Raw genomic sequence first — 24,265 nt, 5'->3', positions numbered from 1 at the left:
TCTCCCCGCGGAGATTGACAGCTACCCCGGGGCGTTACCGTGGGGATACACCAATCAAGGCGAGCTACCGCCGCGCTGATAGGACAGAAGCGACTAGTCCCGCCCCAGAAGGCGGGGCCCGGCCGCGTTGCCCCGTATATAAGGCGGCGGGCTCCATTCAGCCGCCCGGCAGCGGCGGCGGCAGCGCCGAGCACGGGCAGGGAGCGGGCAGGGCTACGGCCCCCGCCCCCAGGGCGCCGTGCCCGTGCCCGGGGCGGGGAGGAGCGGAGGCAGCAGCGGCGGCGGCGGCGCGGGAGGTGGGGCCGGGGCAGGTGCCAGGGGGAGGCAGGAAGGGGCGGGCAGGGCGCTGCCTGCTCCTTGCCATTGGGGACCGGCCGCAGGCAGCGGCTGGAGCCTGCCGGGCAGCGCCGTGCTGGAGAGCGCCGGGTCCCGCACCCACGGGGCTCCGCGTCCCACCGGCGGTAGCGGCGGGGGGGGAGCGCGCCCGGCCCGCGGCGCCCGGCGAAAGCTCCCGCGGGAGGCTCTGGCAGCGAAGCCCCGACGGAGGTGTCCGCCCGCAGCCCGGAGCGGGGTCCCGTCGGAGAGTCCAGCAGCCCGGCTGAGCCCTGCAGCGGAGCCGGGCTGAGCCCCGCCGTGGAGGCTGCCGGAGCCGGGCTGAGCCCCGCGGCGGAGCCCAGCCGAAGCCCGGCCGTACCCGGGAGCGGAGCCCCGTCGGGGCAGCCGGTTGCAGCGCGGACAGAGCCCCGGAGCCCGCCCGGAGGAGGCTCCCGCAGCCAGCGGGACCTCCAGCCCTCGGTGAGCGGCGGCGCCCGGGGGATCGCCCCCCGGTCCCTCCATGGACTGAGATGGCCTCGGAGCTGGCCATGAGCGCGGAGCTGCCCACCAGCCCCCTCGCCATCGAATACGTGAACGATTTCGACCTGATGAAGTTCGAGGTGAAGAAGGAACCGGCGGAGGCGGAGCGGCTGTGCCACCGTCTGCCCGCCGGTTCCCTCTCCTCCACCCCGCTCAGCACGCCCTGCTCCTCCGTGCCTTCCTCGCCCAGCTTCTGCGCTCCCAGTCCTGGCGGGCAACCGGCCGCCGGTCCCCCAGCTGCCGCCGCCGCTTCCCTGGGCTCCAAACAGCAGCTGGAGGAGCTGTACTGGATGTCGGGTTACCAGCATCACCTCAATCCCGAAGCTCTCAACCTGACGCCGGAGGACGCGGTGGAGGCGTTGATCGGTGCCCCTCACCATCATCATCATCACCATCAAGGTTATGAGCCTTTCCGACCTCAGCCCTTCGGTGGCGAGGAGCTACCGCCGGCCGCCCATCATCATCCCGGCCATCACCATCATCATCATCACCACCTGCGTTTGGAGGACCGCTTCTCCGACGATCAGTTGGTGAGTATGTCGGTACGGGAGCTGAACCGGCAGCTGCGGGGCTTCAGCAAGGAGGAGGTGATCCGCCTCAAGCAGAAGAGGAGGACCTTGAAGAACCGAGGCTACGCTCAATCCTGCCGTTACAAGCGGGTCCAGCAACGGCACATCTTGGAGAACGAGAAATGCCAACTCCAGAGCCAGGTGGAGCAGCTCAAGCAGGAGGTGACACGCTTGGCCAAGGAAAGGGATCTGTACAAAGAAAAATATGAGAAGTTAGCCGGCCGGGGCTTCCCAAGGGAGCCCTCCCCATCCGCCGCCCCCAAACCCGCTGCTGACTACTTCATGTGAGCCGCATACCTGGGGTGAGGGGTGTATGTGTGTGTGGGGGGGTCCCTCGCTTTTTTTTTCCTCACCCCCTCCACGTGGGGAGAGCAAACCCTCTGCTTGTATTAAAAAAAAAAAAACCCACAACTTTTTTTTTTGCCCACTGAAATTTTGGAGAGAGTTGAACCCCTCAACAGCCGGGACTTGGGGCTGGGGATGGGGCGGGGGGGCGGCAGCGGACCTGGAGCCAGCCTGCATGCGGGACGTGTACGGCGCGCAGCCACCCCCCCACCCCGGGAGCATCAGCGCCATCCAGGTGGCTTCCCCCCCACCGCCACAAACATCACCACCCCCTACCCACATACACCCCCCCACCCCTTATCCTGTGTGTTTAACCCCCGATTTGATTTTCTTTTTCGAGGGGTCTCCACGGATCGGCCGGGCGGGTCGCAGGTAGCGCTGCACCCTGCCCGGCCTCGCCGCCCGAACCCCCCCGGCCGGCAAACCTGAGCCACATTTAACTTATTCACCCTTGTAAATATGTAGAAATTAGTTAGTTTTCTGCTTTTTTTTTTTTTTTTCCTTGAGCCTATATTTTGCTTGGTGATTTACGAAAAAAAAAAAAAACCCCACAACCCAAAATCCTTTAGAAAAGAAAAAAAAATACACGAGTCTTAAAAAGTTTGTATGTAATAGCATGCAAATAATATCGAGTTAATTTAATGATGTTGGGAAGAAGCCGAATGCACTATATACAGGAATCAATTGGGTTAAATAATACTGTTTTATAGAGATTTAAAATTATCTATGCTCTTTAAAATAGCGGGGCGGGGGGGAGGTAACAATTTTAGGGTGACCTGAAAGGCAATATAGTAATATATGGACTGCAAACGGTTGGCTGCTATCTCACTATGCACCAGATTTATTTATTAACCCTCGGGAAACGGAATATTATTTTAACCTCGATGTTGAAAGAAGGAAAGAAAATGCACATTATTTCTTGCAAAAAAAAAAAGATTAATTCGTGCAATTGTGTTTGGAGCAAAAGCGGGGCCGATCCTGCGCGGAGGAGCGGGGTTTTTTTAACAAGTTGCTTATTTAAAAAAGAAAAACCATAAAAAAAAAAATATGGGGGACAACACAAGGGTCTTGCGGACAAAGCGAGCTTGGGAGCCTGGTGCATTTTAGGTACTGATCGTGCGAAGCGGTTTTTAACGACCTGTTGTTTCGATTTGTGACGGTTTTAACGATGTTGCATCAAGATAAAAACTTATATTCAACTAGAGCCTGGGTCGGGTTTTCTCTCGAGCGGGGGTCCCGCAGCATTGCCTTTTCGTTTGGGGTTTGCTGCTGCTTCCCTTGGAGTCCTGGGACTGATGCAAAACCCTCCCCAAGCTCCCGCCCGGCGACGGGTCGCGGCGCGGGGGGCTCGCCGGGGCGAATACGCTGTTATTCATCACTTGCAAGCCAGGGACCACCACCGGCTCTGCTCCACCGAACTCGGGCTTCTCTCTTTTCTTGCCTTTTGTGGTTTCTTGTGTTTTTTTCTTGGTGGTTTTTTTTTTTTGGTGGTATTTTTTGTTTATTTTCTGTTTGTTTGGGGGGGTGGTTTTGGTGGTTTGATTTTTTTTGTTGTGGGTTTTTTCTTTTCTTTTCTTTTCTTTTTTCTTTTTTTTTTTTTTTACCGGCCGGGTACTGTGTTTTGATTGTGGGTTTCTGTTTTTTTTGTTTGTTTGTTTGTTTGAGTTTGGTGGGTTTTGTTGGGTTTTTTGTTTGGCTGTTTCCCTCCGCCCCCGGCCAGTGTGGGTCCCAAGGTGTCCTGGAGACCTTTGTTCCCGTGGCTGCCAAAAAGTCACCTTCACCCCAGCCCGGATCCAGTTCGGTCCCAGCTTGTCTGACACCGTCCCGATGAGCCGCTGGCTTGATTTGAAATGGTAATAAATAATTTTTCTTTCCCCTCTTGCCTTTTCCCTTTTGAGTTCTTAATTAAGGGAGGGGGGAGGGGGAAAAAAAAAAACCAAACCAAAAAAACAACAAACCAAAGAAATACATACCTTCCCTAAAGGAAAGCTTTAGGGTTGGTATTTTTACAAATGTTTAGGGGTTTTTCGGGACTTTTTGCAGGGATTTATGTCCCCGGCAGCTCTGCTATGTGTCGCTGAGAAGCCCGAGCTCAGCTGCCCTGCTTGCAGCTATCTGGTCTCGGTGGGGCAATTTGCAACACAGCCCTTGGCCCAATGTATTTCTGAGCATGTAATATATTTTATATATATATATTTATCTTTTCCTCCTATATCTCTGGACAGGCTCAGCCATGGCGGGTCCTCAGCCAGGAGGTGCCCCGGTACACGAGCTGCCCCCTGCCGCCCTCCATAGATCACCACTGTGCTGATGCAACCCCCTTGGGACCGGCTGTCCCCAGGCTTTGGGGGGTGTGTGTGTGGTCCCAGGACCTTCTGGTTCTCCCTCCCCTGCACCCCCAGACTTGATCCCCCTGTTTTCTTCAGCTGCTTCAGGCTTGTTGGTGTCTTATTTTGTGTGTGGAGCATTTTGAGCAGCCTGAGCTCAGCTTGACATCAGGCTTGTTTTTTTGGGATGGGAGCTGGGATGCATAGAGGGACCCTTGCCTTGTGCCTGATGCAGCAGGACTGGGCAGAAAGCAGGGTTTGTGGGGCATTTCATTCCCTATTATTTTTATTTAGAGCTGGGGGAGCTTTGCAAACCTGGTTCTAAAAAATAAGGTGTCCTGCTGCCTACAGAGTCTCTTGCAGGACATTGCCTCCTCTCCCCACCTTGTTTTTTTGGGGAGTGAATCGCAGCTTCCTGGTGGGTTACTCCCCATCTTTTCCTCCCAACATCCCTCTCTCAGCACATTTTTTTTGGGGGGAAGAAGTGTTTCCAGCCACCTGCTCTGTGACTAAATAAGGAGAGTTTGGGGAGGAGAAGGGATCTGGGGCCAGTGCCTTCACTAAAACATCCCAGGGACCTCAGTTCCCCTCCCGCCCCCATCTATTTCCTTGCCTCTGGATCTTGCCATGGTCAGTGCTCCCTGTGGGCATGGTCCTGGGGGGCTGCTGCCCCCTCTCCCAGCTGCGATGGGGCTGGCTGGAGGAGCAGAGCTGTCTTTGGGGCTGTGTGGGGTTTTGGGGGATCTCACCTGGGGTCCAGTATGATGCTCTGTGATGCCTGTGAGGCAGCTGCAATTGTTTCCAGCCCTGCGATGCCTTTCCCCGCTGCCTTGGCAGAGCACAGCAGTGGTTTGGGGCTGAGGATGCCTGATTTTCCTCCTTGCCTTGGTGCTCAGCACTGTTTGGCCCCTCTGTTTGTATCTTCCTTGATTATTTTTTTTTTCTATTTTTTGGGGGGTGCAGCAAGCTGGGGAAGGTGTGGCCTGGGTCTCACCAAGTTGCTGCCCCGGGAACAGATTATTTTGGTGATTGTGATGTTACCCCTTCAACCCTGATCTTCCGAGGGCAGCTTTGGGTAGGGGAACAGGCATGTGACCCCCAACTCCTTACATTGCTATGATTGTTGGTTTTTTGGTGTGTTATTTGGTTGTGGGCATTTTTTGTTTGTTTTGTTTTTTTGTTTCCCACTCTTTTTTTTCTGGCACCTCCTGGAAATCCCTCAAGCAGGGGAGTAGCTGGAGCAGGGCATGGGACATTACTGCCGCTTGTTAGTGGTAGTCCTCCATGGGGGACCCCATCCTACAGCCGCTCCTTGGGGAGATCCTGGGGAAGAGTTGCACCCTTCTGCCCTGTTGAAGTGTTGGGGTGCAGCTGGGGACCCCTCAGTGATCCCCATCATCCTGACTTGCTCTGGGCTGCTGAAGCTCCTGGTGCTGCCTGGGTACAGCTGTCCTGGATCCAGCTGTGCTCCGGTTTGGTGAATAAATAATAAAAAAGCAGTTTATGTGAGATGGGGCTGGTTTATGACTTGTCTCCTTCTTGGGACCGGGAGGGCCAAGCCCCCTCCTGCACCCTGAGCTGTGGCAGGGTGCCTGCGTGGTCCCTGCTTGGTTTTGCCATGTCTTTTTGGGGTGGCTGCGGTATGCTGACCTTTGCTGCAGCACCATGCATTTGTGGTGTGTTGTGGGTCTGTGTGTGCATGGTCAGAGCATGCTGGCACATGTTTTGGGCTGGGGGGGGCGTAAGCATGTTGCCTGTGCCGCAGGGCTGCAGATGTTTGCAGGGTGCCACGTCTGCATGTTGCAGGAAGGGTGCGTGGAGTTTTGGCTTTCTCTGACTTTTTTTTTTAAGCTTTTTCCTATCTCTGAGCAGGGCTGGAGCCATTTCCCAAGCCCTGTTTGGGGGCTGCACAGGCTTGCAGGACCTCGGGACACTGCATGCTCCCTCCTGTGAGGATCTGCAGCCCCTGCACCCATCCTGGGCTTCCCTGCACCCCAGCTCCAGCCTGACCCTGTGCTTTGGGAGGGTGAAAGCAGCAGCCTCGCAGTCTCACCCCAACCCTGCAGCCAAGGGGTGGTTGGTTTTTAGGGTGAGGGTGTGGGGACAAGCCTTGGGGGTTGGCACATAGCTCCCTCCACACCACTTCTGCAGCGCTTTTTAAACCCATTTTCAAGCTTTGCTTGCACTTTGACATGTGCTTGGAGGTAGCAGGAGCATCGCTGAGCCCATTAACAACTGAAACTCCTCCAGCTGTCCCCGTTGATGGGTTTTACACCCCTTTTCCACTGAGCAGAAGGATGATTTTGGGGGATACTCGGTCCCAAACACAGCAGCACTCCAAAGTGCCTTGTGCAGGCACACACGGGTGCCTGAAACCGGTTACAGCTCCTGTCAAAGCCACCGGCTAACCAGTGCTGGGTGCTCCATGGCATCCCCAAGTAGTGATTAGCTGCATCATTGCAGATAACCGGGTTTCTGCAAACAGACAGAAAACCGCAAAGGGCTGATCAATGCGGCATCGCCAAAGTAACCGTCACTTCTTCCTCCTCAATTATTGATGCTAATATCCCGCAGGTTTGCCACTGAACCGCTGCAGGATGTTCCACACAAGCCCTGATATCTTGGTAACATAACTCCAGCCCCGGGATATTAAATTGTGGTTAGGAAGCAGGGTGGGCTGCTGGGCATGCACGAATTTGGGGCTATCTTCTCTCAAAAAGCATGAATTAATTAAATTCCTGGCAAAATAAATCCCCCAGTAAAACAAAAACTCTGGCGCTGACTCCAAGAGGCTGTGAGGGATGAGCTGGCCTCGGGGCTGCCCAGCTGCGAGCCATGCCCGGGATCAGTCTGGAGCCGATATTTTTTGGCTTGAGTCAAAGTTTGCCTTTTGCACATTTCCTCCCTCCCATGCTCCGGGCCCGACTGCATCCTTGATGCTCTTGCATCTCTGGGAACCAAAAGCTGTCCTGCTCAACATATATAAAAACATATATATAAATATATATATATAAATATATATATATTTAAAAATATAAATACATACATATACATTTCTCACCTTGGCAAAACAGAGCTCATTTGCTTCTGCCAGCTCATGGGTTTGCTTGCTTCGACACTTACACGGCTCATCCCTATGGCTGTGATTTATTCACAGTGAAGTGCAGAGCCCTCTGCCTTCCCTCATCCCCGTGGCACTGATATTTCCCCTAACCTCGGCGGGGGCTGAGATCCTTCCTGACAGCTGGCACGCAGGAAGGGAATTCCCCACACATACAGTGAACAGGACCACAGCTGGGTTCTGATCCCAAACTCCTTGCTTTCGGTGGGACTGTGTCGCCCAGGGATGATGATGCTGTGGGATGCAGGATGCAAGGATACAGCACATGGGATGTAGCGCAAGGCAGGATGTGCGTGTGGGATGAAGGATGTGGGATATAGGATATGAGATATGAGATGCAGAGGTGGGGTGGAGTAGGGGGGATGTAGGGTATGGGATATGGAATACAGGAGGTGGGCTATGGGATACAGGAGATGAGATGCAGGAGGTACAGATACAGGACATTGGATGTGGGATGCAGGTAGTGGGATGCAGAATATGGGTGTGGGATGCAGGAGGTGGGGTATCAGATACAGGAGGCTGGATGCAGGATATGGGATGCAGGAGGTGGGATGTAGGAGGTGGTATAGGGGATACAGATAGTGGGATGCAAGAGAAGAGATATGGGATGCAGGAGGTGGGATGTGGGATGCAAGAGGTAGGATATGGGATGCAGGAGGTGGGATGCAGATGAGCGCAGGGAAACCAGCTGCATTGCCAAGTGGGAAACATGCAAGGACAGTGTCAGTCCTCAGGTCTGGTGGTGATCAGGTCCCATCAGCCACAGCCCTTTGCTGTCCCAGCTGCCTGCGCAGTGCAGTGTCATCACCCTCAATGCCCAGGTGTCCCCTCATCCCCCATGCTGACCCCACAGCTCCCCATCCCTGCCTGCCAACCTCCCCAATTCAGTCATCAGCTTAGTGCCTAATTACTTGCGTGGTAAAATTCACTACTTGGTGGTGGGTCTTTTTCCTGCCTTCCTCCCTTTCTGTGGATGAGGGGGAGGCGGGGAAGAGGGGGAAGGGGTAAAGCATTCTCCCCCCCCAGCCCAGCACCAGGTTATTTATTCATGTAACAGGCCAGGGCTGGAGTGCAGCTCGGTGCAGCCCTGGCAGCTGTCTGCTCCCTGGGAGCACGAGCTGTAATTTGCACAAGCAAAAATAAACTAATTGTTATTTTCAATTTACATAAAGGGAAAGGGAGCGAGGTGGGGGAGGTGGCTGGGAGGGTGACAGGGAGCCTCGCGTTTCCAATCTCTCCTGGGCGGCATAAGGTGTAGGACCAGCTCCTCCCCTGCTCCCATGGGAGCATCCCATGCTCCATCCTGCCTGTCTGGGGGATGATGCTGGCAGCTAGAGGAGTCAACAGCTATGGAAACGGAGGATCTGGACCATCATCATCCTTGCCATGGGGACAGAGCTGCTGGCCCGCTTCCAGCTGCAAGGTGCGAAGCCTGTCTCAATGCAGGCACAGCCCAAAGGGAGAGGACAACTGCTTTCATTAGCTGGCTAGAAGGAAAGGTGTGCTGGTGTAAGGCCACTTTGGGGGGGCTGCGTAGGTTTATTTGTGGTTTTCACTTTGGCTATTGCATATGTGGATCACAAAGAAGGGCCTGGTCAATGGCAATCACAAAGACAAAGCAGGAACTTGAGCTGTGGGGACACCTCACGTGTTCACCATCCCTCTTACTTCTTAGTGCAGGTCCTTTGCTTTCTGAGGCCTTTTCTGGTTGTTTGTTTTTTTTTTTTCATGGCCAAACACCTTTCACCCCAGGAGTTTATTTCTCCCACTTCTGCTTAGCTGATCAGTCTCATTGCTTAGACACCAACAGTGAGTCTCTAGCCCTTGCTCTTACTGCTCAACTGATGGGGTGGCTGGAGGGGCCATCTTGAGGGTCTTCCTGTAGGAAGACCTTAGACCTTTGAGACTTTCAACCATTTTCCCAAGCAAAAGGTGAGGATGTGTCTGCTGGATCTGGGCTTGTGATGGAGATGAGCATGATGCTAAATAGCAGAGGGGGCTGTGAGCACTCCTCTCATCAGCTTGGGGCAGCCCAAGGACTCCTCAGGCCAGAGGAGAAGAAGAGGAGGAAGAGGAACACATCCAGGGTCTCATGCATTGGAGGGCGTGGAGACTGGAGGTGCTGGTGCTCACTGTCTCCAGCAGCAGCCCCACAATGTGGCACAGGAGACCCTGCCATGCTGGCACATCCCAGGAACCTTTGTCATAACACTTTGAACGAGATGTCACGGGCATTTAATTTAGATTTACACCGACAGGTTCTGTCTGTTAATTAAATATCAATTGATTGTTCGGAGAACACTTCCTTGGGTTTATCACATTTCTCAGAGACAAATCAAATTGCCATGTCATTAACTTGCAGCTATACAATCCATACATAATTACTGTCTTATTAATACCTTCGAGTTATGAGGAAGTTTTAGGCAATTAATATTTGTGGGATAGTTTGTATCAAGTTAATTCTGTCAGGGTTATGTTAATAATGCAGACATCTAATAAGCTGGATAATTAACGTCTTTCTTGTTAGCGTCTTCTCAGATGCCAGTTAAATGTTGGACCAGCCTTTGTGGCCAAGCTGCGTTTAATTACACGTTATTACAGAGGGACTTGTGTCTATTACATGTGAATAGAGCCAGGCTGGAGCAGTGTGCAGCTCCCACCCTGCCTGGGCTGTGGATGCAAAATGGGTTTGGGGATAGTTTGGAAATGGGATTTGGGGGATTATTCACAAGCCAGGATGCACGAGGAGGCATTTTTTATATTATTTTTTTTTGCCTTGCAGGAGGGTCAGGATACTGCCCGGATCAGTGTTGGTCCATGGTTGCTCAATTCAGAGCAGGGCTGGGTTTAAGGGCTGGTCTTCTAAAGAAGTGGGTAAAGCTGCAGGGTCCCTGATGTGGACATGGGCACAGTGGAGTGGGCAAGGTAGGCCAGCATCGGTGACCACATTTCCCCAGTAAGCTCAGCCTTGGCTGCAACTCCAAAAATGATCACCATGAAAATTCAGGCAAATCTTAGGCTTAGCTTGAGCCAAAAGGTGGGGGTTTTTGTCGGGTTTCTTCCTGGGCTGGCAGAAAGTTTGTTTGTATGCCCCAGCCTTGGGATCATCTCATCCCACATTGTTTCCCTGGGACTTTCATGCTGCCTCATCGCTTGAGCTGGTGCCACGAGGAACATCAGCAGGGGAATGTGGCTGTGTGTCCCCATGGCAAGAACTGGTAGGACATCTCCATCTCCTGATAGAGAACCTGCCAGGATGCTCCCAGGACAGTGTTGTGCATTAGCTGTGCAAGAGGCCATAAGATCTTCACCAGGAGATGTCCACAACCCAGCTGAGCCTGGATCTCTCTACCCACAGCCTTCGCTTCCCCGATGCTCATGAATAAAAGATTGACCCTATCTACCTGGCCTGTTTGTCTTTGTGAAATATTCATCAGTTGCTGATTAAGTTTTAAGGAAGGGACATGTTGCCCAGGTGGGTTGCCATGCTCCAGCTGCTGAGAGGCAGTGGGTTTGGGGTAGGAAGCCATGGGGTTGGGGTTTGCTCTGGGAGAGTTTTACTCCTTCCCTGCTCCTGGCTGGGGCCCCTGCAAGAAATCCTTGTGGGATAGTGGGAGGGGGAGGACCTGGCTGGGCTCAGCTCCCATTTGGAGAGGTGACTTGATGCACAGTGAAGCCCAGCACCTCCAGAGCACACCAGAAAGAGGTGAGGTCAGGAAAGGAGGCACAATCCACCATGACCACAGAGGAGAAAAAGGTCTTGGGTGACGTCCACCATCCCTGGCAAGCGTGGTGGCTGCAGAGGTACTGTCTCCTTTCAACAGCGAAGCCTTCCTGGGACAGCATTGCCATTGAGAAAAAGAGGGAATAAACAACAAAAAAAAAATTGTGGGTTTTTTTTTTTTTTGTGGTTATCCATAGTTCCTAGAATAAGGCTCTGCTGTTTATTGCTTCCCTCCCCTCTTCTTATCTCATTGCAAGGACAGACAGGAGGCACTCAGGAGCTCATTTTTAATTGCAATTACAAGTTCAGCTAATGCTTTCCCGAAAAGGGTTCTTGCTGGGGGTGGCTCTGTTGTGTTCTGGGGCAAGCTGGGGAAGGAAAGAAGGGATGGATGCTCCACCATCCAGTGTGCTGGGGACCATGCTCACACTGCCTATCACGGGCAAGGTTGCCCCATGCAGCCTCCCTGGCCAAAGGTTCCTGCTCCATGAATATTTGAGGAGCCAGTATGGGGGTCCAGAGGATCTCCTGAGACAGGACATTAGTACCGGCTGAAGAAGCACTGGACAGGCAGATGAGGAGTGAAGAAAACTGCAATGAAAACCAGGTGAAAGGCTGCCAAAGCCACAAGGTCAGATGTGAAATATTGATGGGGTTGTGCCGTGCTGGAAGGGAGGTGTGGAGGTCCTAGTGGGGCTGTGCTACCCCAGGTCTGGCTTCCTTCTCGTCCATCACAAATGCACAGCCAAGCAAAGTTTTGGGCAGTGGCTGAAGTTGTATAAGCCTGACTTTCCAACAACTGGACCCATCTGGCACCATGACTCCCTGGTGCTCCTCTCCCATGCTTTGTAAGAGGTGGGTGGTGGGACTGAGAGGGGAGCCATGGTAGCTCCAGTTGTGAGTGACATTGGGCCCTGTGGAAAGCAGGAACAGTGGATTCTGGTGGTAGGGTGGTTGGGTGAGAGGGATGTTCCACAGGGTGGAGGTGGTTGGATGGGAGAGATGGGCAATAGGATGGAGGTGGTTGCCTGAGAAGAAAGAGCAACAGGCTGGAGGTGGTTGAGGTGGGAGAGATGGGCAATGGGATGGTGGTGGTTGGGTAGGAAGGACGGTAAATGGAATGGTGGTTTACCAGGAGTGGGCAATGGGTTGGAGGTGGTTGAGTGGGAGGGATGGGCAGTGCTCTGGGGTTGGTTGTGATGGGAGGGATGGAAATGGTTGTGTGGTAGGGACAGGCAATTCCATTGTGTTTCAGTTGAAGGGATGGGCAACAGGAGGCAGGTGGGCTGTGAAAGGAATGGGCAATGGGATGGAGGGATGGAGCCTTCAGGCAAAGGCCTGTCTCCAGATGGGGACTACGTTTCCATTTTTGGGGCGGGTGTGTATCCTGTTCGGCTCCTCCATGCCCTGTCTGTATGAGCAGCTCAGAGGCAGGACTGCTGCCTGCAGGGTGTGTGCCAGGCATCCTTCCCAAATCTACCACCACATCCAGTAGATAAATCAACCCCATTCCCAAGGACCATCCCCTTCCTACCCTGCTGCTGCACCTCCTCTAGGCAGCCCCTCCCCAACTAACCCAAAGATGAAGTTCCCAAGTCAGTGTTGAATCAACTCTTCCTAGAAATAACACCCCATCAAGAGCTGTATTTTCTTACACAAATGATTTCTTTTTGCCTCCGTGCAAGCTCATTAGCATTCCTAAATGCGACCGCGTGGATCGATGCAGTGCCGGGCGAATGCACGGCAGTCGATTCCTGTTTGCCAGGAGACTTTACTTCCCTGTCTAATCAGGTAGGGCCCAGCTGATGGCAATGTCTTTCTCTCTGCTTATTGCTCTGGTATTGGTCACCTGCTGATTAATTTCCAATGGGTTAGTTCATCAGAGAAGGAGGCTCTCTGGTTTAATTAGAAATGGATAATATGAGTGCATATTATCCTGCAGCTGTCCAGTGGTGGGTTATTGCAGAAGCGTGCTGGGAGTTTCAACTTTTCTTAAAATAAAATAATAATAATAATAAAACCCCTTGGAATAAAAGGTTTCTGGTCTTTATGCTTGTAAGGACACCGTCCCGCTTGGGAGCTGATGTAAGCGGCTTCATTGCCACCTGCAAACCTCTCCGCAGGCAGCTGCCTGTCTCAGGCATCTTGTCAGGACGCTGTTCCCAAGCCGGTGAGTGCCACCAGATATTAGAGGACAGAGCGGCTCTTTGCTGTGGAGCCTTATGTGACGGCAGGGTCGCATCTATGCTGTGCATCCCAGCGCCAGCCTTGCCCCCATGCCGTATTGTCCCCCCCGGAGCTCTGTGGCAGGAGGGCCGGTGCACACGCGCTTGCTCCTGCTGGCTTTGCTGGCTCCAGGTCTCCTTGCAAGGAGCTGCCGAGTCAGCAGCCTGCACATCTGCAGCGCGGGATCCACCGGAGGACGATATTAATCAGTGTTTTTCTCCTGGACTTTGGCAGCCTCCCTGTGCTCGCAGCTGTGCCTGCGCCCTGGGAAATAAGCTCCAGTGCCTTCCTCGCTGCCTGCTGGGGGCTGCACCCTGTCCCCAGGTGCTTTGGGGCTCTGGGCACAGATGTGTCCCCCTCCAACAGCCAAGCTGGAGGGAGGGGAGATGCTTCTAATACTCCGATGATGATGGGTGCTGCCCTGGCATCCCTCCTCAGGCATAAAGCAGCTTAGTCCCTGTCCCTTCTCAGAAATGCTGGTGCTCCTTGTAGCATCTTTGGACATTACCTCCACCAAAGAGTGCATCCTGCACGGCATTTGGTGCTGGACCATGCAGCATTGTCAGGGTCCCAAACCCTTCCCATGACGCTTGGAGCAGGGAATAAGGTGTTATGGGGCATGGGAGACTTACTAGGATGGGGGTACCCATGCTGCTGGCTGCACCCACCTCCAAGCATGGGGTCCCAAGTAGCATGTGCCACTCGGCCATGCTCTCATGCTGTCACACAGTCATGATCCAGAAACTAGATGAGGCCACTTAGATAATTAGGATAATGCATTGTTCTAAGGCAGTGCTTCCCCTGCAAGGCAGTGCTGAGCTCTTTATGGGCACTAATGAATTTAGCCTGGGTGAGAATGGGTGGGAGGTGTGGAGGAGTATCTTCTCCCAGTAAGGACCTCTAACCCCGTTCTTGGAGAATAACCTTTCTCATTGCCTCAGTTTCCCTGGCTGCAAATAGAGGAAGGGGCTGTGGTTTGGCCCATCTAGCTGAGGGTTTTGTTATATCGTCCCAGGGACTTTCTGGGCAGGGACTGCCATGTACATGTGCTTTCAACCTTGTTTTCCACTACCTGGATTTCCAGCCTCCTTTCCCATACATTCATTGCAGTGATTGTGGTCAGGGGGAGGCAGTGCTGCCAAGGAAAATGGGGGAAATGGGATACGGGCACTGGGGAACTGCCACCCTCTGGGCATGGGGACACTTCGGTGGCAGGGGTAAGGACAGGGTGGGTTTGCTCAACCTTTGCTGGCCCTACATGTTTTGTTCTTGTGCTGTTTTCTCTTCCCCATGGGCATTGGCTCTGCAGGGGTTGGAAGCAGGAGGGGTACAAGGGAGGTGGGCTCGGTGCAGGCTGCTGCTCAGTTGTGATCGCTTTGTGTTGAGGTGTAATCAGCACTCACTTATTCTCTTTGATTTTTTTCGGTCTTTTTGTTGTTATTTTTCATGTTTCCACCTTGTTGGCAGTTTTCTCCCCCATCCCTGCCCAGATCCCCCTTCCCCTGTGTTACACCAGAAACATGAAACCAGGAAAAATTCAGGTTGCAAAGGACTGTTAGTGGGTCACTGGTCTCCTGCTGTGGCATCTTCCAGCCAGCTTCCAAGCTGTTAACCCTATCGAAGCTGCAAGAGCAATCCTCCACACATCCTCCTTGCCCCCATACAGATCCCCATGCAAAAATGCCCAGCAAGCCTGAAACCCACCAGCAGAAGGGCCAGAAGAGATCAGTTTGGGAGACTTTGGGCTGAAGAAAATGGCTTTGCAGTCTCTGAGAGGTCAGACTGGGGATGATGGATGCTCTGCTAGAGGGGGTGGCCAGGAGATGTACTGCCCTTTTTGGAGTTTGAGGTAAGGTGGCTGCAGTAGCTGTGGGGGGAATGGGAGTGGAATGGGACTTTGGAGGATGCTAGGGTAGGTTTGTGGGTAGCATGGCACGATGGGCAAGGTATTCTGAGGCTGTTGGTAGGGTTTTAAGCACCAAGGTACTCTGTGATACTGAGGGCATTGAGGCTTTCGTGGCAACAAGGTGGGATTGTCCCATGGAGTCATAGTAGTGCCTTGAGCAGCAGATCCTCCTGGGATGCTGGGGACAGACTCATGGGCATCAAAACATGGAGGAATATTGGAGCAGGATTTGGGGCATGTCTTTTCAGGGCCAGAGGCAGAGGCGTGAACAGCTGGGCAGCACTGTGGTCAGAGACGTGTTTGGGGGTAGCAGGATTAGACCTGTTGGCCCATGGCTGTAAAGGGACAGCGGGTGGGACTTGGGGCACTAGGGCAATCTGGGATGAAGGGTGGGGTGGTAGGTGTTCTGTTGGTATCAGATATTGGGTATGAAGGGCTAGGAAAGAGATCTACGCTATCTGGATAAAGTGAAAATAGGCTATAGAATATTAGGAAAAAAGCAAGGAAAAGAAAATGCATAGTCTTGTTTCCTTGATGGCAAGTCCCAGAAAAGGACTATATTTGACCTTTTCAGTGCAGGGCAGAGGCTGAAGGACTCTTCCATGCCAGAGCCTGCATGAAGAGCCTGCACCTTACTAAGTGCATCCTCAGAGGTGGCCTGGGCAGCACCGGGAGGCTCTCCTTCTTCTGGTTGCACCCTGCCTGAGTAGTGTTAGGGGAGAACATGGCATTTCACTTTTTTCTGGCTTCATCCACATGCCAGCGAGGAGAGGAGAGGTTGACCTGTTTCCTGCTCTCAGCTGAGCAGAAGATCCCAATTTCTGCATGGCAGCTTGGGTTTGCTCATTGAGGTTATTGGCTTTGCTCTCCTGTTCTGGTGTTTCCTTTAGAGACCATCTAGTAGGGAGAGTCTGGACACCTCCATCACATCCCTTAGTCCTTTTTGGGGTGCAGGAGCCCTTGCATCATGCTGAGGGCTGTTCCAGCTGCACAGAGCAGGTTTTTGGCAGAGCCCACATAGGTCCATCCTCTCTGACTGCTGGATGTTGCTTTGGTCTTGCCTGTTCTGACTGGTCCATAGGTAAAATATGGAGGTGAGAAACTGGGTCCAGCACAGAGTGAGAGAGCATCAAGATCCTACAGCATGCAAGTTCAGCTGTGGATGGACAACAGTGACCTGAATTCATCTAGCTACACAAACACCAGGCAGGTGTGGTCTGTCAGCCACCACATCCACTGCCTGTCCCCACCAAGCATGCTCTAGGACTCCCCACAGCCCATAGAGGAAAGCACTTGATTTAGACTTTTTCCACCACTCCCCAAGGTGAGGGGCTGCTAAGGAGAAATAGCACCATGAGGATATGAAAGTGACTTTGCAAAAGCAAAAAAAATTAATCATGAGTGTAGATGGGCTGGCTGTTCTTCCAGTATTTGGGTGTGTGTGTGCTTTGCTCCTTACTTATTTGTCACCCGAGGCTATCAGGAGCACTCAATCTTAACCTTTTTGATCTTTTCCCAAAAATTCATCGGAGGATACAGAAAACTGGATCAGCTTCTAAGCGCTGCATCGAGAAAGTTGCCGTTTGAACAGATTTTATTTTATTTTCCCTTCTGATGGTGAGTGGGGTGTTCAAGTCAAATAGGCATTAACTAAAACCAACACACAGCTGTTAGCTGTGTGAACACAAATCACTGGCCCCTGTTCTGTGCTCCTTGACGATATCTTTCCCTTTTGCATGGTCCTTGGTTAACCACTGGTGCTTCTAGGAAATTTAAAAATATCCCCAAAAGCATAGAACAAGTCAGAATTATGGATATAATAAGCAAATGGGGATAAAATGATGTAAGATGAATCTCAAGGCTTCTTTAGCTACCACAGGTAAGATATCCAATTCTGAGGTTTCTCTAGCCCGGGTCATGAAGCAAGAAGAAGTGCAGGGACAGTTCTCATGACTGAATATTTGCTGATGGTTTTAAAAGCAGCCACTGTTTACACAGAAGGCTCCTCTGCACCTCATGGTGACACATGCATCGTGTGGCTAAAGAGTCCCTGGTCGCCAGGGTTGTCAGTCAGGCATCTTCTAATGGTGTTAAATTCACTTTGAAAAAAAAAAAAATACCCACAAAGAAGAAATATTTAAGCAACCAAAACAAAACCTGGCCAGGATCCATAAAGCAAAGAGCTGAACAAACTGGGGCAATTGTCAAGGGAGGTCAAATCTGTTGCCTGTCAAGGCTGGCAGTTTCCTCTAGAAAGGACTTGATGTAAATCATCTCCCCGTAACATGTGTGGTATCCAGGGGCAGCTCTGGTTTCCTAATGCACATCGTTTCCATGGGGCGAGTTTTGCATACGCAGCCGAGGCCGATTTTACATCACACTGAGCATTTAGCACCGACTCGAGGCTGCTCTTGTCCTGCTTTTTTTCCCCCGGTCGTGCTGTGATTTGGTTCGATTGCACTGGGTTTGCAGTCAGAGTGGTCTTTCCCAGTTGTGTGGGAGCAAGGGCCAGCAGCACAGGACTTGGGTTCAACATCTTGCTCTGCACTGACATGCCAGAGGGAAAAGCAGCGTAGTGATTAAAACCATCTCCACCTCAAAAAGCAGCCACGTAGCTCCTAAGGACACCTAAAACTTCCTCAAGAAGGTGCGGTTTGGCTACACCCCTGCTGCTAAGCTCAGCAGGGCCACAGACCTCTGGTCCTGATGGGGGCCAGCATGGCAGGACTTGTGTCCACCCAGCCAAATTTAGCTGCAGAGTGGGGTGGCCTCATCCAATGTGCTTTTAGTCCCAGTGTGCAGGAACATTCCCTGGCACAGTCTAATTTACTAGCCTTTGCATGTGCATCTCTCTAAGCCCACAGGATGAGGTGGCCATGCTCCAGCATGTCTCCGATAATCCTTCCTGTTACGGTGGTGGGCCTGCGGGAAGCATAGGGAGGTCTTGGGCAGAGGAAGGGTGAGATGGAGTTTAAAATGAGCCTACCAGCAATCTCCATGGTGGTGTCTAACCCTGTTTCATCTCAGCTTGTATCTTGCCCCAGCTCCTACACAAGCCCTGAATGGTGGCTTGGAGAGTGGCAAAGCCCAGAGGCACCATGCGTGTGGGTTCAATCCTGTGTGAGCCAAAGCATCTTCATCTCATCCCCCAAGGGCTTTTCCAATGCTGTGTCAGCATGGCTGAGGTGGAGGTGCTCAGCAGCTCTGCACAAAGATCCAGCTCTTGGTGCCTCCCGACTGTCGGATTTCCAGGGCTGGTTTTTAGGATGTGCTCACTGCAGTTTCATTCCTGTTGTGTCCATCATGTCTTTTCCTCCATGAAATAACTAACACTGCTTTTTGTGCTTCTTCCAAGCCCCCTTCTTTCCCACTTCTCAGCCTCCCCCATCTTGAAATGCTGTCAGGGCTCTCAACATCTGCTCTGAGTGAGGTGTTTAGAAATGAAAGTGTCCAAGTCTGCGTGCTCCATTAAAATCCACTGGAAGTACCAAGGATGCATCTTAATACAGGTCATTCCAGGAAGCCAGTGCAAGAGGCAGTGCCTCCTATGGACAGTGAGCAAGACTTGAAAACAATCTCTCTGCATCAGCTTTCACAGAAGTCTTCAGGGCTTCTGCCTCACTGCTGGTGGTGCCCGTGTGGAGGCTGGCTTTGCAGAGACAAGCAAGCTACACAGAAGTCAGAGTGAAGAGCCCACAAATCCCAAATTTCTCACTCTTCCCAGCCGACCTTGCTTTCCTGGTGGGAGAATTTAGCATGGAGATGCTGTAGGTGGATTTGCTGGAGGTCCAGTTGCAATGGGTGCAAACTGCTGCCTGGTGCTGTGGTTGGAGAGTTACAGCAGATGGCAGGGATGCAAGACACATCCTGTCCTTTGTCCCTCATGTGTGAAATTGTGCCCATGAGGCCGTGTGCTACCTCTCATTTGTTTGTGCCTGTTTGGTGTACAAGACCTGCTATTCCTGGGCAGTTTGGCAGAGGCTAATCCATATGTGCCTGCTACTGTAAGCTACTGTGAGCCAGTGATGAAGATACAAAAAAAAAAAATAATAATTGACTGTACCACCAGTGGAATAAGAAGAGATGTGCTTGAGGTGAAGTAAATCCCAAGCAATTAAACCTCAACCTAAATTTCCTCCTTTCTTTCCCACTTGTGGAGCTGATGGAGACCCAGGCTTGTGGGGTGGCTGTGTTACACTCGGACGATGCTGCCTGGTTGGTGGTCAGGTACTGCAGGTTTCATCCGATGAAACATGAGCATCTTCCCTTGGGTCAGGCAGCCTAGGTCATCACTGGAGAGAGTCACCAGAGGTTCATCCAACCTAAAGTAAACACCTATGTTTGTTTGGATGAATGCACTATAAAAACGCTGGCTTTTCTCTCTGAGCTATGAATGAAGCCACGGGTACGCAGCTTAGATGGAGACATGTACAACAGAGACATCTTAAATTTAAGGGAGATGCTAATGCTTTTTGCTGAGCCCTGGCTGTCAGTCCTATCCAGCTTTGGTGGACATAACATGGTCTCTGCAGCCCATGTTTCCATGACCTGCAGACATTGTACCTCAGGAACTCAGAGCTGAGGGCCAAGCACGGTTTTAAAGGGCAGGAAAACTATTCTGTGCTCAGGTCAGCTTGTTCATTGCTTTAAACCAGCTCTTTGGCTCTCAAACCCTTTGAGCACTGGAGTGTGATGCCTGTTGAATTAACCAAGCTGCCATCTGTATCACATCTTCTGGGTCAAGGTGGAACTTCGGATGCTCCAATACTAAAATAAAAAGGTCCATGACTACCTAAGACAGGGGGGTGGCTAATCACTGCTGTATGTGTGGTGGGCCAACCATGACTTCAAAGTTGTGCTATGCAGCCTTATGGTCCTGAGAGGGCTCCAAAGGTTTGGTAATCACCAAGACTGGTGATGTGTAGGGTCTGTTTCCAATAATATTGCCTTGTGATGGCTGCTGTGGGTAGAGTGGTGCTATGGAAATACTGTAACCCCCATAAATAGGCTTGCAGGGCCATCAACCATGTATCATCCTTCAGAGCTTGCGACTGTCTCCTAGAGGCTGTCACCAGAGCAGTTAGTGCCCTTGAGGTCTGCGCTGGAGAAGACCGAGACTGTGTGAGGATAAATGGCAGTGGAGACATGGGCATCCCCTGGGTTGAGAAGAAGAGGAAGTGAAGATGTCGGTACGGGAAAGAAGAGCAGCATGATCCTTTTTGCTGATGAAATGGAGGAGTGAAGCTTTCAACACTCTTTTCGGGCCATTTCCTCCCTGTCCATTTCAGGTGCGCATACAAAGGCACAACGATGGGAGCAGCCCCCAGGGCTGAGGCCACCATACTGGCTGCCTCTCCATTCTGATTACTTCATAAGGCAAAGCAAACTGCCAGACATTTGAAATGCTCAAGTACAGTGGCTAAGGAGCTGTGAAGCATTAACAGTGATGAGAGCTTTGTCTTGATTAATTCTTTATTATTTTCTTTCAGGCCAGCAGTGAGTTTGTAGTGACAGCCAAGAGGGAGCTGAGGTCACCCCACTGCCAAGGAGACTGATGAGCTGGACAAGTCCTTGGAGCCCTTGTGCTGTTCACATGGAGGAAACATCTCCAGCAGTTAGGGCATTATTTGCTTTCTCCTCCTGTGTTGGCCTCTCTGCTGAGGTTGCCAGCAAGGGCTGGTGTTCATGACCTGCCCCAGCACATCACGAGAGTATGTTGGTGGGTGTGGGTTTCATGCTCCAGCTAAATTGTGATGATAGTGCCTAAAAGCAGCCATCTTGCATCCCTTCTACTGCAGCTATGTGGTCCTGCCCTGTCCCTTGGACCAGCACTGACCATGCTCTGAGCCCATGGAGAGCTGGCCCAGGGGTGCTCCCCAGTACGGAGTGCATCACTTTTGTTGTAAGATGGTTTTCTGCTGGTTTAGCTCCTTCAGTGGGGCTGGATGAGCTCTGGTACTAGGCCACATGAGTGGGTTTGGGTACAGGGTAGAGGGACTGCCTCTCTGAGTGGCAGCCAGCTATTTGACTGGCTCCTCTCCATTGCAAAGCTGCCTTCAGGAATTGGGATACTTTTTTCTCCTTCTCTGCCATCAGTTCCAACAAGCTGGATCACTCTGAGGGCACTGAAACACCTTCCCAGAGGACCTACAGCTGGATGAATCATGTTCCTAGGTGGACAACTCAACCAAAGATGTTCTGCCTGTGTTCTGGGGCCATGTTACCACCTTGTGTCAACGCAGGTGTCCTTGGGACCTGCCCAGAGCCTGTCCCTGGGGTGATTTGCACTAAAAAGCTAACTTCTGAACCTTCTTAAGGGTGGAAGGGGTCTTCCAAGCCCCATTCCCAGAGTCCTTGGGTCTGACTTAGGAAGTGTCCAATGTTTCTAAGGCAGAGACATGCCAACCCTGAGGTAGCAAAACATGGCTAGACCAATGATGCTGGCTCCAAACTGGCATCCTGGAGCTTTGGACATGGAGCCACCTTACCTCCTACATCTCTAGGCATGCAGTAGGCTGATGGGATACCTGTTACAATGTCCCAGCCTCTTCTTCCTGCCTCCAGCTTATCCCTAAAATCTCTTTTTCACCAGTTCTTTCCACGTTATGATTTGCTTGTTTTGTTTTTCTATGTTGCTCTGTATTTCTGTATTGTGATGCAGTTGTATTGGCCCATTTAGCTCAGGATCCCACTTCCAGCACTGGGCAGCTGTGGAGCCTTAGGGATGGAGCAAGGCAAGGAGAAAGCAGACCTGAGCTGAGCTGAGCACCCTTTGCAGCCAGGTAATTATCATATTGCAAAGTGCAGAGTAAAACCCAATGATTCAGAACTGGAATAGCTGCCTCTAAGCCATGCAGGGCTACGTAGGGCTGAGAGGAAAAGTGGACCAGAACTGCGAAGGTGAGCAAGTCAGAACTGTGGGGCAAGCTCATAAGCATTAGCTGTGGTGCAGCCAGAGATTGTTTCTCAATGCAGCAGAGAGGGAGCCAGGAACCTTGCTCGCTCCCCGAAGGGTTTCCAAGAATTATCGTGGCTTTGAATCAGGCCCTATCCTCAGAAACGACTGTGTCTGCACAGGCCTGGGGAGCATTTAGCGCAGCAACTGCTGGTGGCAGCAGACAGCACAAAGGAAGTTGCAAGAAACTCCATGGGACTTTATGAAACATAATGAGCTTGGGGAAATTTCTCAGTTCCCCTCCTCACTCAAAGGCTGGATTTTGCCTTCTCCACCACCCAGGAGAAAGGAGACCTGAGTGCTGCTGGCTTGGGGTGAGACTTGGAGCCAGAGCCTGGTCTCTGAATGCAAGCTCAGCTTTGAGGGAGGGAAGCTGAGAGCTCAACAATGCTAAAGACCCATTATATCATCTGCTTCATCCCCAGGAGGGGCAGCAGGATTGTCCCCCTGAGGTGGCTGGGATGGAAATGCCTGCTGTTGTGGGGTTTTCAAGGTGGTCCTCTGGGAACAGCAGCAGGGCCCAGCACGTCTCACTGCCAGTGTATCACTGTGAAATTTCTAATTTTTGCTTCTAGTTAGTGCAGCCTAAGCCTACCCCTTCTCCCAGGGGACCTCTGCCCTCCAGGTACAGGAGACCCTTCTTCCATCTGTCTGTCTACTGTGGTCCCTGCAGCATCAGTGCCTACCTGCAAAGGATGTTTCTGGGCCTTTGGGTCTTGCTTGCCCCTAGGGTAGGACAAGATGCAGCAACAACAGTTGAGTGAGTGGGTCCAAAGAGAAACAGTGTCCAAGGAGGATTGTCCTCACTTAGAAATTCCCCCACTGAAAGGTATCAGGCAATTTCATCTCTCCACACCTGTGAGTCTGCGTCCTCCTGAGGCTGGCACCACCTTTCCCAAGCCATGCATGAACTGAAAGTAAGCACTGTTCCTTTCCCTGTGGGACAGCAGAGGCTTTTATGTATTTTCATCTAAATGGATGACCCATGCCACTAAGGGATCAGGATGGAGAGCATGTTTCAAAGTGGAAGGCTGAGAACAGGGACTAGGTCAGAGCGGGGATGGTTCAACCCAGCAGCCCAGTGGATTGAGAGCTGTGGGGAGACTGGGATAAGAAGGACTGTGGTTCCCCTGATCAACTAGGAGAGATGAGCTCTCTGCAAAAGGGGAGGGAAAAAAACTGCGAGGCCCCAGGTGATGCACCCTTCGATGTCTGTGGTCTGTTGGGTGGATACTGAGTCTGCTGAAAGGCTTGGAGAGCTGTGCAGAGCCGGAGGAACAGGGACAGCGTTGTTGGTACAACACCTGTGCACATGGGCTCACCGTGCAATTGCCAGTTTTGCCCTGTATTGGAGACAATGCAGTAGCCAGCCTATGTCTGGCTCTGCCTGGTCTGGGAAGGAATTATTTCTAGTCAGACCCAGAGCCCATCAGAGCTGGTAGAGGTCTCTCCACCTATGTGAAAGCTGTTCCCATCACACCTCCTTCCACTTAGGCTCCCCTGACCAAATGACCCATGTTCAGCATGATCATTGCTTTGCTTAGACATAGAAGCCACCCCCTCTGGTCCAGCAGCTCCTGTGCTGAACGTAACCAGACAAAGAAGAGAAAGCTTCATTATTGGAGCACCGAGTCATTACAGCCTGGGGAAAAACCCACACTCCAGAAATAACCAAGATGTTATTTATACTGTGAATGTGTGCAATCCAATTTAAATTGTAAAATGTTTAGAAATCTGGCTGCTGGCAACAAGGATCTGTCCTTTTCTGTCCATAGGTTGCACAGAGCATGGTGAAGGCCTGGACTCCAGTGGGATGGCCAGGTGCTATCACACCAAGTGTTACAAGGACAGCAATAACTGACCAAAGCACTCATGAAGACCTTGGAACAGTAGCCCTGAGGGCTCCAGAGGCTGTTCATGTCCCGGAGAAGGCATGAATTCAACATGGGGCAACCAATACATCCATCAGATCCCTGACAATTTGTTGTTCCCAGGTCAAAATGGAGTAAAATTATCTGATATGTTTTTTTTCAGTGCAGTTTGCTGCTGAAGCAGTTGAAGAACCTCTTAGGAAGGTGACTTTCTGAGGGCAAGGAGGGCAGAGAGGGGTCTTGCACAGTGCTTTCTGCACTGCTTGGCACCCAGCTCTGGTGGGCCTGGGTGGGCGAGCCAGGTGCCTGCATAACCCATAGTGCCACTGAGATGGATTCACGACCACTGTGCTAACTCCCCTAGAC

At 52.0% G+C, this 24,265-nt stretch overlaps 1 protein-coding gene across 1 annotated transcript; it reads left to right on the top strand.

The window, feature by feature from the left end:
* The first annotated feature begins 612 nt into the window (after positions 1 to 612).
* On the top strand, positions 613 to 2,973 carry MAFA (MAF bZIP transcription factor A). The gene has a single exon (XM_037382220.1). It carries the CDS (start codon positions 846 to 848, stop codon positions 1,710 to 1,712), a length of 867 nt encoding a protein of 288 aa, XP_037238117.1. The 5' UTR covers positions 613 to 845; the 3' UTR covers positions 1,713 to 2,973.
* The last annotated feature ends 21,292 nt before the right edge of the window (positions 2,974 to 24,265 follow it).

Source organism: Falco rusticolus, chromosome 3 (assembly GCF_015220075.1).
Source record: "Falco rusticolus isolate bFalRus1 chromosome 3, bFalRus1.pri, whole genome shotgun sequence".
NCBI lineage: Eukaryota > Metazoa > Chordata > Aves > Falconiformes > Falconidae > Falco > Falco rusticolus.
This window is presented reverse-complemented; position numbering and strand designations above follow the sequence as displayed.

Bases quoted from the DNA above. Each gene is read 5' to 3' on its own strand.
- MAFA (XM_037382220.1), top strand. From the start codon at position 846: ATGGCCTCGGAGCTGGCCATGAGCGCGGAGCTGCCCACCAGCCCCCTC.